This window comes from Anarhichas minor, unplaced genomic scaffold (genome assembly GCF_050575085.1).
Source record: "Anarhichas minor isolate MPS153535 unplaced genomic scaffold, ASM5057508v1 ptg000016l, whole genome shotgun sequence".
NCBI lineage: Eukaryota > Metazoa > Chordata > Actinopteri > Perciformes > Anarhichadidae > Anarhichas > Anarhichas minor.
The window spans coordinates 3387301-3403089 of NW_027466462.1; the positions used below are offsets into that span (position 1 = coordinate 3387301).

Sequence of the window (15789 nt, forward strand, 5' to 3'; positions counted from 1 at the left end):
TGTAAACACACATTTCTGCCATTTTCTAGAATCATTCTTAAAGAGGAGAAAATACTTTGTTTCTTTGTCTTGTGTGTCAACAGAGATACAAACCATGAATGTTAATGCGTAGTGGCACACACAGCAAAACATAACTATAGTCCTTAATAATGCCAGATAATAATAAACAGGACAATATCAAGGTTCATGACTGTGAGCGTAAAAGGTAACCACACCCCAAACCATTTAAAAAAATATATAGCATGACATCTATGGTTAAACACATTTGATTTTGTTGTAATTGTGCGTCACATTTGTATCCCATTCTAACCACACAACGATTGATTTTGACCTAAGGAAGAAAGTCAACATATTTGCCTGCAATTGAGTAACTGGTAGGACAGAAATGCAGCAGTCCTATGGTTAAAAAACTAACAAAATGGATTAAATATTAAATTAAAAACCCTTTAAAATGATTCACTTGTTTTGTTTCAGCACCTCCATGGATGTGAAAGGAGTCTCAAAGGCTGTAGAAGAGTGATCGCCCTCCATCACTGCTACTTTCAGTAAGTTACACAATAAGATACCCAAGATACACAAAGATACACAATCAAGCATTTAGCCTATTAATGTTGGGTGCATTGCATATGGTAAACCTCTTTTTGAGATGTTCATATCCAGTAGCACACATATGTAAATAGGAGTGTTATGGTTTTCTTGTCTTGGGGGTTTCAGTTTCCTCAAAGCGTGGCCAGAGAGAGCACACCCACAGTCATCAGCACAGCTACAGGGGAGGACAGAAAAAACATGTTTTATTCTGCATTCTTCGAACACACTTTTAGGACAACTTTTGAGGAAAACAACCTTGACTTACCTTGCGTCAGAGATTGCCGGAGTGTAATGCCGTGGCTAGTGGTATTGGGGGACGCGGTGGTGGTGGTGTTGGCGTTGGCGTTGAGGGTGTTGGTGGCGGTGCCGTTAGAATTTGACACGTCTACAAGAGGACTCAGAAATCTAGAGGTGGGGGTTCCCAGGGTACCATTAGCTGAAAAAGCAAGCAAAATACAAAACCATTTACTACCACATGAGAACGTATTAATATATGATCTGTGATAGTCTCTGTGAAAGTGGGTCTTAGTTGGCTGTTTAAAGTGCATATGATGTGTGTGTAGGTGTGTCTCCACTATGTTGACTTACTGAAGGGTCCAGTACTGATTCCGATTACGAAACTTTCTCCTGCTCTAGTGACTGAGGGTGGTGGTGCAGTGGCAGCAAATGTACACTGGATTTTTCTTCCATTGACTTTGCCCCTCACAGAGTTCACGTTCAGCTGCAGTGCAAAGACAAATGTGAAAGATGACCAAGGAGACAAATGAGTTTGGGGTGTATTAATATAAAAAACATAACGTTGCTGAATGGAACCTCTGTACACTCTCTCACCGTTGTCTTAGTCAGCTGGTTGTTGTTGAGGAGAGCGCCAAAGAATTGAACTGTACCGTTGTTATTTGCACAGACATAGGTTGTGTCATTTCCTCCCTGTTGTTGAAAACCAGAAATGATTAATAACCTGTTCACACAGATGAGTTCAAACAAACTCTACGATTAGCTTTGGGTTAGCCGTCATGCTACTTTCATCTGTGAGTGAGTGACAGAACTTGACATACCAGTGTGCTGTCACGTGACAGGGTGCAAGCGACGTAGCCATCTGACTCTCCTGAGACCTCAATCTCAAAATTTCTTGAATTGCCCCTCTGCTTGAAACTAGCAAAGAAACATGAGTTGTTGGTAGAGGGGTCGCAGTCTGTGGGCTGAGTCCCACAAAGCCTCTGGCTCCCACACCCTGTCCTAGAAACAGGTCTCTGCAAGGGACATGAGAAACTTCTGATTAGGTCCGAAATGTGCACTTTGATGATGTTGAACACCATCAATGAACATAAATTCAGTTCTATTCTATTCCACTATGCTCTATTTTTTTGGCATCACTCACATCAAGAGTATCCACTGTGATGTTAGTCGTCAGTGGGGGACCTGTGGTTGGTGCTGCCGTTGTGTTGTTTCCTGCTGCTGTTGTCACGTTTGTTGCACCGGTCATGTTTACCGCCGGCGTTGTCATGTTTGTTGCACTAGTCATGTTTACCGCCGGCATTGTCACGTTTGTTGCACTCGTCATGTTTACCGCCGGCGTTGTCATGTTTGTTGCACTCGTCATGTTTACCGCCGGCGTTGTCATGTTTGTTGCACTAGTCATGTTTACCGCCGGAGTTGTCATGTTTGTTGGACTCGTCATGTTTACCGCCAGAGTTGTCATGTTTGTTGCACTCGTCATGTTTACCGCCGGCGTTGTCACTTTTGTTGTCATGTTTACCGTCGGCGTTGTCACTTTTGTTGCACTCGTCATGTTTACCGCCGGTGTTGTCACGTTTGTTGCACTTGTCATGATTGCCGCCGGTGTTGTCATGTTTGTTGCACTCGTCATGATTGCCGCCGGCGTTGTCATGTTTGCCGCAATTGTTGTGTTTCCTGCTGCTTGGACGCAGTTTCCCGCAGACATCCAGGACAGCGTCACAAATAGGACAGTGAGGACCATTCTGTTGTCCATGCCTGGATTGGGTGGGATAAGATTATTCACTTAAGCAATATAATACTTATTCTACGGCTAATTATGTCGTTAAGAGATTGTATCAAGTGGGCTCAGAGTCAATAATAAAAGGAGAAATATTGAACTAACATACAGATGTTACTAAAGAAGAACCATTTTTAATGATGGCATCCTTAATAATCAAAATCAAAAAGATTTACTATAACAGAAATGTTGATTAATATGTTAACCAATATTTACTATAATCAACATGAACGTATTTCCATTAACACAGGTCCACGTCTAACATTAATTTAGCTTACTGTGTTTTTTTTTAAATCAATTTTGTTAACAAATTATAATTTAGGATATAAATATATGAGATTAATCATAATAATTATACTTTGCTTGATATTACTAAAATGCTCATAATACTTATCAATTACGTATAATATTCTTAGTAATTATAAGCATGGATTGCCCTTCATAGTTACTCTTGGTAATTCAAATAACGAAAATAGATAATTAACGTTTTATATATACATATATATATGATGTAAATTTTGACTTTGCAAAAGAAACCTAAATTTTATTTTAAAAAACTGATTAGAAGTATTTCATGTTACATTTCTTCAAAAGTTATAAATATCAATGTATTGCATTGTTCAAGCCTACCTGTAGATATTGTCTTCAGCTCCAACGATGGGTGAAATTGGGTTGAGAAGCAAAACAAGTCCCGTGAAACGAAGATCTTGTGTAGTTTTAGTCTCCGGTGTGGCTGATAGATGGGCTGCTTGCTCCTCCGATGTTGTTAGCTGGATCCCAGGTAAAGATGTGACACCTGTAAATCCCTGTGTCACTATTTAAACGATGAGGTGTGGGAAGAGTCATGGATGATGTTTCTACAGGGCGGGGCTTGGAATAAAGGCTTGATGGAAGCCAGATTGGAATTCTGCCATGTCACTGCACATCTTAACCCTCTGTGTCCTTTCTAAATGTTTGACAAGGAAACAAACACTATGTACACTGTCTTCCTCCATGTTTTATTAAACAACATCTTAGTTTTTATAATATAATATGTATGTGCAATATGAAATTGAACCCTGGTCATTGCTGGCTGATGCTACGCTATGAGTCTGCGTAACTCTGATTCAAATCTAGTCAATTCAAATGATTAGAAATGAAGTCACTGAGTGTCTCAGCAAGTGCAACTGTTCAGTATTAGATGTGCCTTCTAGTTATTACATAGCTGACTAATACTAAAGCAATTAACAACCTTTTAGTTAGATTTCTCCACCAGTTTCAGACAGCACAAGATTGTGTGCGAGTGTGTGTGTGTGTGTGGGTGCATGCATATAGTGACACGTGTGAAACCAGTCATGAGACTGGTGACACAATGCTCCAGAACTGGTTTGTCCGAAAAAGCGCAACCTCTTGTGTTAACTTCAATATGGCCTTTGTGTTCTGGTTTCTTGTGTGCATTTATTCTCCCTGTCTTTTGATCAGGCGTGCACAGGCAACTCTGAACTACTGTAATATAACTAATGGGAGTAGACGTTTACAATGTGTTAGGGAGCAGAAAGATTGTTTATTCTCCCTGTCTTTTGATCAGGCGTGCACAGGCAACTCTGAACTACTGTAATATAACTTATGGGAGTAGACGTTTACAATGTGTTAGGGAGCAGAAAGATTGTTTATTCTCCCTGCAAATGGGATGTGTAATGAAATGATAACCATAAGTAGCTCGAGTAGCTGTTGGGTATGTATCGTACCGGCAGAGTTAATGAACCAATATGTTTAGGTATAGGACCTAAAACAATCCAGTACTGTTGAAAATAGAGCTCCTATAAACTAATTAATAGTGAATACAATACTTCATTGATAAATCCTCGGTAATGTCCTCGACCTGTTGGCTTGGCATGGTAGAAAAGTATTTCTACTATGAAACTAGTCTTGTGATTTTCCCGTAAGTTGCACTCAAAACTTCCGTGTGTCACATCACAACATCTACAACCATGTGACATGAAAGTGTTGTAAACCCCACAATGACGTCTTCAGAATGTATTAATAGCTTCTGCCGTACAGTGCAAGAATAATAAAGGTCGACATTTTTGGTATCTATATGTTAATCTTAGGTTTTCCCCGGAGCCTTTAAAACTGGTTTTGTGTCCCCCCCCCAGACTTGAAAGTTGTTTTGTGATGTAAGAGCGTTTCTATGAATTATTTCAAACAGTGACATGGGGGGGTTGCTATTTTAAATTGTCAATTGAACTTTTAAAGACATCATATGTAGAGGTGAGGTAAAGGTATGTGGACCAGCAGGTGTGCCTGGTGATAACCGTCTCTCACTGTAAGTCACTCTTCTGTAGTTTCGTGGATAGACCAGGGCTGTCAAAATTGGTCAATTATGGCCATGACACCGTGTCCAAACTGACGGGGAACAGTTGATTGGTGAAGTTGAAATGAGGATTAATGTTTACACGATACCTCCTCATTTCACCACAAAGAACAACAACTTTCTATTGGCTATTTTGTTCGTCATTTCTAGTAAATATATAAAACGAGTTTTATCATTTCATTGTGCTGATAGGGAAGTGGTTTGATTAAATGAAAACACCTAGCGCTTACTGTCAGGACACGGTGTCACACTCTCTGCTGTCACTTTAATTTTCAACTAATGGAAGGGATGATGGGAATTATCTTACTTCCCTCTCAATCTTCTGAGGGGGACTCCGTACATCGGAGCACTTTGCTGACACCCGTGGTATGTTTACAGTGCGCTTACGTGCGTACACAAGGCTACAGCCTGCACAAATATCATATACCAAATATTTGCCTACGCCTTTCTTCAAGCAACACTGCTGCAATGTGTGACGGATGGAATTAGCCACAGTCCTTTATATATTATGCAAGAGAGAGTGGGTGTGCGAGTTAATATTTCCCGTGTTGGTATTAATGCGAGTGCATGATGATACTTGGCATTGATGTCCCTGCCAAAGCAGAGAGTTCTCAGCCAATGTCTGTTGCATCCATGTCTGAAATTCTCAAACGTGTGGCGCAGCCGCGAACGCTGGAGGGAGGGTCGAGCTCGCCTGACTGGATTTGTGTACGTTTGGTTAACCATGCTGTACAAGAAAAAAAGGGCGTGACCACATCCTTTATATATTTAAAATAAAATATTCACATTTTAAATGCTTATTCCTGTAACTTGAACTGCATTGATTGCGAAAAAAGCTGAAAGGTTCTTTATGGTCAAAGGTCTTCGGACAGCCCAACCCTGTTCCTAACCCCGCAGCAATGTGATGCTAGTGTCTTGTTTGCTCATGGCAGGTTGAAAGTTAAGTGAAGTCGCAAATCCAGCTCCGCTTGTTGGTCTGTATCACTGCCACATTGTGTTCAGAGATTGTGATGAATAAAATATGGCAGATTGATGGTGTCTTCCAATGTCTTGGCCACATGTCAAGATCTATTAGTCTGTCTAATCTAGCCAGTGGTGTTCACAGAACCGGACAGACACGTTGGTGTGGAATTCATATATCGACACAAAACAAGTCTGTATTTCTGTTTCCAGTGTACTGATAAGAAGGAGTTCGTCACTGCAGAAGAACAGCATGCGTGCCTAAATTCTTGAGCCCATGTCAAACAGCGCTTGTTGACTTTTGAAGTGTTGTGTAAATAAATTACTTCACCGCATCCGTGTTGTCGAGGACAAGAGAGGTTGTTACTTATGCACGGCGAGCGTTTTGGAGCGACATATTTATGTCAATCGTTCATTTTATCAAAGCATGATACTCAAAGACCATTTGGTTGACGCCATTCATTCCAATGTTCACAAGGCCTATTCATTGTTATTATTAATATTCATGAGAATCAGAATCAGAACCGTTTACTTGCCAAAGTTGACATGGTGGATGGTGCACAACATTAAACAATCAACACAGTGCAAAGAATAGAAACATATTAAACTTTACAATAAAATATAGTGCACAAAGAAACAGATAACAGTACTTTAAACAAGAATAATGTAAAAGTGTCGAGTGTATTTAAATAAAGAAACATAGAAGGGATGTGCAGGGGTGTGTAACAGTAGGAAATAGTCCTGGGGATGACAGTGGGTCCTGGGCTTTGTTGATGAGCCCAACTGTAGAAGGGAAAACACTGTTCATGTGGCGTGAGTTCTTGGTCCTGATGGACCGCAGCCTCCTGCCAGATGGAAGGGGCACGAACAGTCTATGTCCAGGGTGAGAGGGGTCGGCTGCAATCCTTCTTGCTCGCTTCAGGGTCCTTGAATCGAACAAGTCTTAGAGGGACAGGAGATTGCACCCAATCACCCTCTCAGCAGAGCGAATGATATGCTGCAGTTTGCGCTCGTCCTTGGCAGTGGCTGCAGCGTACCAGACCGTGATGGAGGAGCAGAGGATGGACTCAACGATGGCTGTGTAGAAGTTCACCATCATTGTCTTTGGCAGGTTGAACTTCTTCAGCTGCCAAAGGAAGTACATCCTCTGCTCAGTCCTCTTGGGGATGGAGCTGATTTTCAGCTCCCACTTGAGGTCCTGGGTTACTGGGATGGGTGGTACAGAGGCATGGATGGGGTCAGGACTGTCCCATTGTCTTTCAAAGCGACAGCAGAACTCGTTCAGCTCGTTTGCCAGGTGTAGGTTGTTCATGGAGTGGGGGAGCTTAGGCTTGTCGGTGATCTGTCTGAGGCCTCGCCAGACAGAAGCAGAGTAACCTGCTGAGAGCTGGTGTTGCAGTTTCTCAGAGTGCTGTCGTTTAGCGTCTCTCACCGCCTCACTAAACCTGTATTTGGCCTCTTTATACATGTCCTTGTCCCCACTCCTAAATGCCTGTTCCTTGTGCAACCTTAGCTGTCTGAGAAGTAGGAAGTTGCTTTACCTTAGTGCACGCTGCTTAACTCTGCTGTTCATGACTTAAAAGAAATGTACAATTTTCTGAATAAAGCCCTTGATATATTACTAAAACTACATATATAGGATTTCACCAATTAAGATAGAGCTCCGAAAAGGATATTTTAAATATTTCAACATTGCATACTTATACCCACCCCTATGTTACACACAAAACGGCAAAGTGAAAACCACAATAATGGAAACAACGGGGTGAATTTGGTAAAACGCCACAAAAGAAATGAAAGAAAAAAATCCATTAAATTGAATCGGTAAATCAAGACAAATCTAGATATGCCTTCTTAAAGTGTGTTTTTAAGACTTTTGATGACCTAAAGGCTCTTCAAATGGGGCAAATAGTCAGCTGTTGGTAAACCACTCCCTGATTCTTTCCGCTTCACACTAAATTATTCTAGGAATTCTTGTCATGATGGGAAATGTTACGACACCTAACTTCCCGAAAACCAAAAAATATTCCGTCTCATTTCCTTTATTTGTAACATACGCTATTAGATTTAAAATATTAACACAGAATCAAAAGTGTGAGTATAATGTGTACGCTTTTATCTCACGTTTTCATTTTTCCAGCCTGTGTATCTATTGTATGATTGTCTCCACTCTTTATTCTTCTCTAGATGGACAGAGATGTGTGCTGTAGTTCTGCTGGTTGTGTAAGTAGACAAACTTACACAAACTTACACGCTGTCTTATTTCATTTATGCAATGTGGAAACTTCAAAGGAGCCGTGGTTGTCCTTCAGCTGTGCTGTTGACAGTAACCACGAGCATACGATCAATCAATCGAACAATTGGGCCGCTAAGGCGCGGTCCTTAATTTCAACAAGGCAAGGCAAGTTTATTTGTATAGCACATTTCAACAACAAGGTAATTCAAAGTGCTTCACATCAAACCATTCAAAACATCAAACAAAAGAAAAGGAGATTTAAAAACAATTAAGAACATTCATTAAAACACTAAAAAGCAGTGTAAGAAATAAAATTCACTCGTAAAATTCAGAAATTGATTAATATCCTTGAATCTGGTTCAAGTAAAGGTAGCAGCAAACAGAAAAGTCTTCAATCTTGATTTAAAGGAGCTGAGGGTCTCAGCAGACCTGCAGCTTTCTGGGACTTTGTTCCAGATATGTGGAGCAGAAAGTAGACCGGTCCCAGACGACCTGAGGGGTCGGGATGGTTCATAAGGTAGCAGCAGGTCAGAGATGTACCATTCAGTGCTTTATAAACCAACAGCAGGATTTTAAAGCCAGTGCAAAGACCTCAGGACTGGAGTGATGTGATCCACTTTCCTGGTCTTAGTGAGGACTCCAGCTGCAGCATTCTGAATCAGCTGCAGCGTTCTGATTGACTTGTTACAGAGACCTGTAAACGCACCGCTACAGTAGTCCAGTCTACTGAAGATGAATGCATGGACAAGTTTTTGCCAATCCTGTTGAGACATAAGTCCTCTAATCCTTGATATGTTCTTCAGGTGATTGTAGGCTGATTTTGTAATCGTCTTGATGTGGCTGTTCAGGTTGAGGTCTGAATCCATAACTACACCTAGAGTTCTGGTCTTTAACATCAGTGAATCTAAATTATTTTGGTTTTATCTTTGTTTATACAGACAATACAGCATCCGTTTTGTTCCGTGTTGTATTCATTGTCTGTATTTGTGCAGGCTCGGATGAGATCATGTGTTTATATAATAGCTCCATAAGCTGCTCGCCAACATTCTCTAAGAGGATAATGAAATACTCTTACAATTAATTCAATTGTTGTTCCTGTCCATGAAGACAAAGAGATTCCTTCTTAAAGCATGCCGGTGCTCGGGCACAAATATTACCACAACTTGTTTACGCATGCCGGTCTATAGGTTCATTTAACATCTCAACCAACTGAGCGCGGCAAGCTCTGCGGCACCGGAACAAGTGAGTCTTCTAATGGACCCTTTCTGATCTGCCTTTATAGAGTCCACCAATCAAACGGAGCACCCGTGGCCTCATCAAAGTCAATAGAAAGCAAGACATTTACAAAAAAAGTCAAATTCAAAAAGCTAAATGAACCAAAATGACATCCTAGAGTTGTGACTCTGATCATGGAAGCACAAAGAGGGAAGTTGCTTCTAAAAAGACTAACTATGGAAGATACTTAATCTCTCACTGAGACTGCTGAAGCCTCCTCACTGAACCAGGAGTATGGATAATGTCAATCACAGACATTGTAAACACACAGGAGAGGGATTTGTTTGCCAGTATAGACAGCAGGAGCAATTAACTGTAAAATAAAAATCAGTGGGCAGCCCATTATGTCATTCCCAGTTGCTGAACGCTTTTCTTTTAACCTGGCTGAAAGCACGTATGCTCGACATGGAACGAGATACTCCCTCATAAAGATGGAATTTCTGGCTACCTGCCACGGTTTACTTCATGAAAGTTGGGCAAGATTTCATTTACATAGGCAGTGTCTTTGAAAGCAGGCCAGGCAGGATCGTCTACATTCTGACTGTCATGCATTATTAGTGAGTCACTCTCTGAGCACAAGGTGGTCATGCCTCACCCAGCCCCGACTCCTGCTCTTTACATACATCCTCCCTCTACTGGTCTACTAGGGATCGAGCTCTTACCCGTCACAACTGAGCCAGACACAAATAAGCAGGGAACCATTTTTATTGCAAATAAAGTGACATTAATTCAACATGACGCAATGTACATACTCATAATTTAACTACTACTAATATAAATATATATACTATTGTTGAGAAAGTTACAGTAATCACTGTTTTCTAACCGCTGTCCTTTTATTCAAACTCAACAAGTTTTTTCAGCTCAGACTTCAACAGCTCTTCGTCCTCTTCCCCCTCGTCTACCTCCACCTCTATCCCGTCGATGGTTTTCTGCAGCTGTTCCTTGATGCGGTTCAGCTCCAGCAGCCCGTCCTGCAGGTCTTTACAAACCTCTCGAATCTTGGCTGCGAACTCCGTCTTGGCTCCCTTCTTGAGCTCCTTGGCATCTTTTGCCAGGAAGAAGACATCGAGAGCCAGGAAGAGACCGGACATCACTCCGGTGGTGAGGCTCATCACCTGGACGGCTCTAGCAGCGTCCCCCGCAACACTGAGGACCTGAACGGTGCTGATCAGGCTCTCCGTGTTGATCACCAGAGCCTTGCCGGCCCGGCCGCCCTCCTTCATTACATGTTTGACGTTCTGGTTGAGGTGCTTCTTCGAGATGTTCTCAACGTACTCTTCAAAGTTCCACTCATCAAGCATCTCCATCCCTTCCTGTCGGGTAGATAAGAGATTTTCCATCAAATTTAAACCTCATGTGTTCAATCCAATCCGATATATTTGCAGGAAGACAGTATTTGTATAAGAAAGAAAGGGTTTGTTCTGCTTTTTATCTTCTCACCTGCAAGAACTCCAGGCACTCCTTGATGTCCTTCATCTCCTCCTCGTAGTCTTGGATGATCTTCTCCACCTTCTTGCGGTCCGTCTTTGAATGGAGCATGTCGGTGATGTTGGCTGAGGCGGAAGCCACCCCACCTGCAGTCGCCACCCCGATGCCCACAGCCGTGACGATGAGCGACGCTCCCGCAGTGAAGGGCGCCAGAATGAGGCCGGTGATGGTCGTGATGGACCCTGCGACACTGGCGACCCCGCCGCCGACGCTGCCCTTGACGGTTTTCTTATGGAAAATGTCCGCCGAGTCAGCCAAAGACATGAGCTCCAGGATGTACTGCTGGAGTACGGCGCCACGCTGGTTGAAGAAGCGGACGAAAAGACGCGCCGCCATGAAGACACGATCAGCTGCTTGTTCCACCACTCTGAGACAAGGAAACAAGGAAACAGGCTTACAGGAGAAACTCTTATTGTAATGCAATATTCAGTTCAAGTATTTTATTTTTAAAAGGCAGATTTGTTCCCGTTAATATTGCTAAATTGGTAACGTCAATAAATGCGGTACTTACTCTTCAGGTTCGTCGTTCTGCCTGTCTTCATTCCACTCATCCCAGCCTAACACATAGAAATAATTATAGTGTGTATACATTCAATTAATAAGCAGGATCACCAATATATAAACAAAACATTGTCAATATCAAGCATACCGTCTACTGTTCTCCACCACCCGATAAGGCCTTCTTCATCCTGCAAGTAAACAATTTGAAACTCATTGGAAGAATTCAGCATGTAGCCTCCAGGGAAATGAAATACACACACATGAAACAAGCATGTGATGTAATGTTATAAGACACAAGAAACAAGCTTACGTCTAGAGGGTCCAGGGCTGTTCCTTCACTTGGCACTTCAGCCAACTCTAGTGTCTGAACTTCCACTACTTCCTAAAACAGAGAAATACAGCACACTGACTACAGACTGTGTTTAGAGCCGTTAAATGGTAGCTACACACAATCGTAATATGTCAAAAGTCACGAAAAAAGTCATTAGTATACGAGACAGTAAGCCTATGGTACGGAATGATACAACAGATGTTTTGCCATGTTACACGGGCAAATAAAGGGTCTAACCACACCGTTATCAAGATATTTAACCTGCCTCCATCCATCCATTGATGATAGCACTCAAGCTGTATTGTGTCTACTTTTGGGGTTTTATTTCATTTCATTCTGTTAAAACTATTTTTTTTATGTAAAGCAGTGAATTGTGTGTTAGAAAGGTGCGTTACACACGAAGCTGACTCACCTTGGTGTCGGACGATGAGTCCTGTGGAGCAAAAAAAACTAAATCACTCAAAAGGATTGGAGGCAAAAACTGCACTATGACACTATGATGGAGAAAGCATTCCCATCCATCAACAGCTAAACGTCTTTTTGTTATTTAACTTAAAGTGTAGTAAATATCAATTATGTAATGGAGAGAAAATGTGGAATGGACCAGTTCATTTAGTACCTCTGTTCCAGACCCAAACAATGCAGTGGGCAGAATCCTCCTTATTCTGAAAGTCTAGAGAAGAAAGAGTACAGAATTTTACAGCCCGCTACAGCACAGCACAGACCCCCCCCCCCCCCCGACCTAAATCCCTGTCTAACATACCATAGTTCTTTTCTTCGGGGCCTGCGTCGGCTGGCTTTTCACCTCGCCGCTGCCGTCAGCGTCCGCATACCAAATAGTCTACGGAGAAGATGAGAAAATAGTTCATTGACTGAGGAGGTTACGACACATGATGGCGTCAGAAGTGCCTCACGTTGAATACTGCACATAAATAAGATCACAATTAAGCTTCTACGTAGCTGCAAACTGACGCTTTATGCACGGAGCCTGCGACGACCTCTTTGCAAACAGTTTTTCACGCTTACATGGCTATAAGATTCATTCACTGTTGTGATGAAGTCCTAGTGACTCAAAGATCACCACAACGAGCCTCCAGTTATAATCTCATCATTCCAGAAATGATGAGATTGGATACGTATAGGTTTGTCTTTCTAAAGGCCTGTTCTTGCCTGGCTCATGTCAGACACTCATAAACAACCTCCATGTAAAACAAGCCATCGTTGTTTGCTCGTGGTTAGTTGGCACGTCGCCTCCTTTGGCAGGTGCTTTAGGTGTGTCTGGCTGGACTGCAGGGTTTCACTATTACTTCCTTGTAAAACCACAAACCGTATTTTAAAAATGAATTCAAAGACAGCGAGATGAACTTAATGTCTTACGTGTCTTTCTATGGTGCTGTCATCCGCACTGTCAGAGCCGGAGGAGTGCTCGCTGTCGATCATTTGGTTTTCCTGATAAACAAAAAAATATATATATATAAATTTGATTGACATCAAAAGAGCAAATGAATCATGATCTAAGTATTGTTGCTGGTATCTTATAGCTATGATACACCGGGCAATTATGAACACTATATATGAGGAGTGAAGTGAAACATCAAAAAATGGATTCAAGAATCTTCATCATCATCTGGGTCACCTCTGGAAAAACACTTAAATTGCAGTTTGTACCTGCGTCACGAATGAGGAAGCTGTGATGGGAACCGCAGCGTCTGTCTGACATTCCTCGCCTGGCTTCTGTGTGTGAAACAAAACCAACCAGCTGCTGTTCGCTTACGTGAAATAAGTCCAATATGGACGACTTGGAATGCTGCAGGAACGATTTTTGTACTTCCTGTTCCCTCGTCTTTAGATCATTGGGTTTGTTTAATAGGGTTTGGTTAGAAACCTGAAATAAAGGTCTCTGGGGTTAACACAGGCGTACAAGTCCTCCAGAGAGACGACGCCCCTGCAGCAGCCAATGAAAAACAACCTCACAAAGCTGGTCGTCAACTGTGTCCCTTAACTCAGGTTGTTCAAAGCAAACGTGCAATTACAAAATGTATAATTGAAAGAGATAACGAGCTTCATCTTGTGTACAGTACCTGTGTGTGAGACCTAAAGGGGTTCACTTTCTGCATCATCCCTTTGAACATCCCAGGGTTCTGAAAACAATACAAAAATTTGTAGATCTTATTCTCCATTGATCATTATTATTCTATATGCATATGCTATAAAAACAAAGTAATATACAGGAGGTATATGTAAAACAGTAAAGAATACACAAAAAAAGAAGCAGAAAACACAAATCACAGAGGGGCAAACCACTCACTTTTGGGGAAACATGCATGTAATGATTAAAAGGTATTGTGGGACATGAAATACCCACAATACAGATTGTAAAAAAGTCGGTTAACATGCACAATACTTTTGGTTGTATGCAGAAACAAAAACTCAATAAATATTTAAAATAGTCAGGATCACTCTGAAGACTGAAATTCTTGTGTGTGGCACCACCTTGTGGTAGAAGCAGGAGCAACACCGATCACAGACCTACCTGCTTCTCTGGCGCGTCTTTACCGTCTGTCAAGCTTCCGCTGCTGGAGGAGAGGTCACCGTGTAGAGGCTGGTTATCCTGCATGAAACCAGAACACGAGACAACCAAACTCAACAAACCCAGAATGTGAAGAGGCGAGTATGACAGCAAGCGCGGTCAATCGGACCGGTTCCCAAACATCCCTTTGGTGTCATCGTCAGCATCACAGCTGGTACCTTGGGCTCTACTGTACCTCTACTGTACGTACAGCAGAGGGGACACAGTGCTTACCTGTTTGCCCGGGCGGTCTGTCCCCGTCTCTGGTGGATCAGCAGCGTCGTTTTGAGGATCGCTCGGTGGCACCTGCAGCCGAGAGGGGACAGTCGGGTGAAATAAGCACACCGTGCTCACAATAATAACTAATTCTAACTTAAATTCCTTAATGTCAGGTTGCATCTTCTAATTCTGCTGGTAAAATGAATTGTTGGTGATGTCATGTTGAATGCATGGATGATACCTGTGCGTGAGTCTTGAATGGGATGAATCGCTGCATCATCCCTTTCACCTTCCCAGGGTTCTGAAACACAACCATAAAAGGACATCCTGTTGCTCCATCAAGTTAAACACATTTGCATATAAGGACTGAAAATAGAAGCAGCTTATAACAGGAAGACTGTTCCAGTAGTTGGTGGTTCTGATTGAGACGACTGTCGTCCGTCGCCCACCTGATTAGCGTCTGAGACCCGCTCCTGTTCCAGTGACTCTGAAGATGCAGCTTTAGAGACCTGCGTGAGGAAAGAAAAGCCAGCTTAGCGGACGCCTCATCGCCTGACACAGAGCATCCGCTACCATCATGACCATTACGCCGCCGTAACACACGCTCGCAACGCCGCCGCCGCTACCTGGGAGGAAGACTTGAACGGGTTGACCTTCTGCAGGACCCCTCTCAGCGCACCAGACCTCTGAAATACAGGTTTCATAAAAGGATGCAGTCAATTCACGACCTGTATAGTCCTGTTCAGTTCCCATGTAGCTGTGTTAAAGGAAGGTACAGCTGGCAGTTGATCACCTAAGTGTGATAAGAAAAAAAAAAACATGTAGCTAAAAGCTCATCATATCATAATCATCATCATCATCATTTTGGGGGAGTGGCTTTAGAGGGAGGCCTGAAGCCTGACTTGGAGACTTTCTTGCTAGATTCAGCAACTTTTAGCGAGCTACTTTCATTGGGAACACTGAGCTGTGCTTTTTAGTTGGACCATATTTTTTTTAAATCTAGCATAGTGTTGCTGGTTACTCCAATGTTACAGAACCAATACAAACGTCTCAAACTAACACTTTCACACCAGCTTTTAAATGGTGGTTAACACTTTATAATACACCTGAACAGCCGATCTTGCGATCAGTGGACGACCTGCTCCACCTCTGATATAGAATAAGTTATATTTTGAGCTCTTCTCACCTGTGTGGAGTCGGCTCCCTGTTCTAGTGACTCAGAGGAAGCTGCTTTGCTGACTGGGGCGGAGGC

General features: G+C 42.4%; 1 protein-coding gene and 1 long non-coding RNA gene across 2 annotated transcripts; both read right to left on the minus strand.

The window, feature by feature from the left end:
* Positions 1–10154: 10154 nt before the first annotated feature.
* LOC142950626 (apolipoprotein L6-like) lies at positions 10155–12028 on the minus strand. Its single transcript, XM_076092189.1, has 6 exons — positions 12011–12028; positions 11729–11800; positions 11567–11606; positions 11429–11474; positions 10870–11284; positions 10155–10742 (listed from the first exon to the last, which is right to left on the minus strand). Exons 1-6 carry the CDS (start codon positions 12026–12028, stop codon positions 10263–10265), a joined length of 1071 nt encoding a protein of 356 aa, XP_075948304.1. The 3' UTR covers positions 10155–10262.
* A 313-nt stretch (positions 12029–12341) lies between these two features.
* On the minus strand, positions 12342–13620 carry LOC142950873 (uncharacterized). Its single transcript, XR_012954529.1, has 4 exons — positions 13418–13620; positions 13127–13198; positions 12513–12590; positions 12342–12422 (listed from the first exon to the last, which is right to left on the minus strand). It is a non-coding gene; the product is annotated as an uncharacterized LOC142950873 (long non-coding RNA).
* Between the last annotated feature and the right edge of the window lie 2169 nt (positions 13621–15789).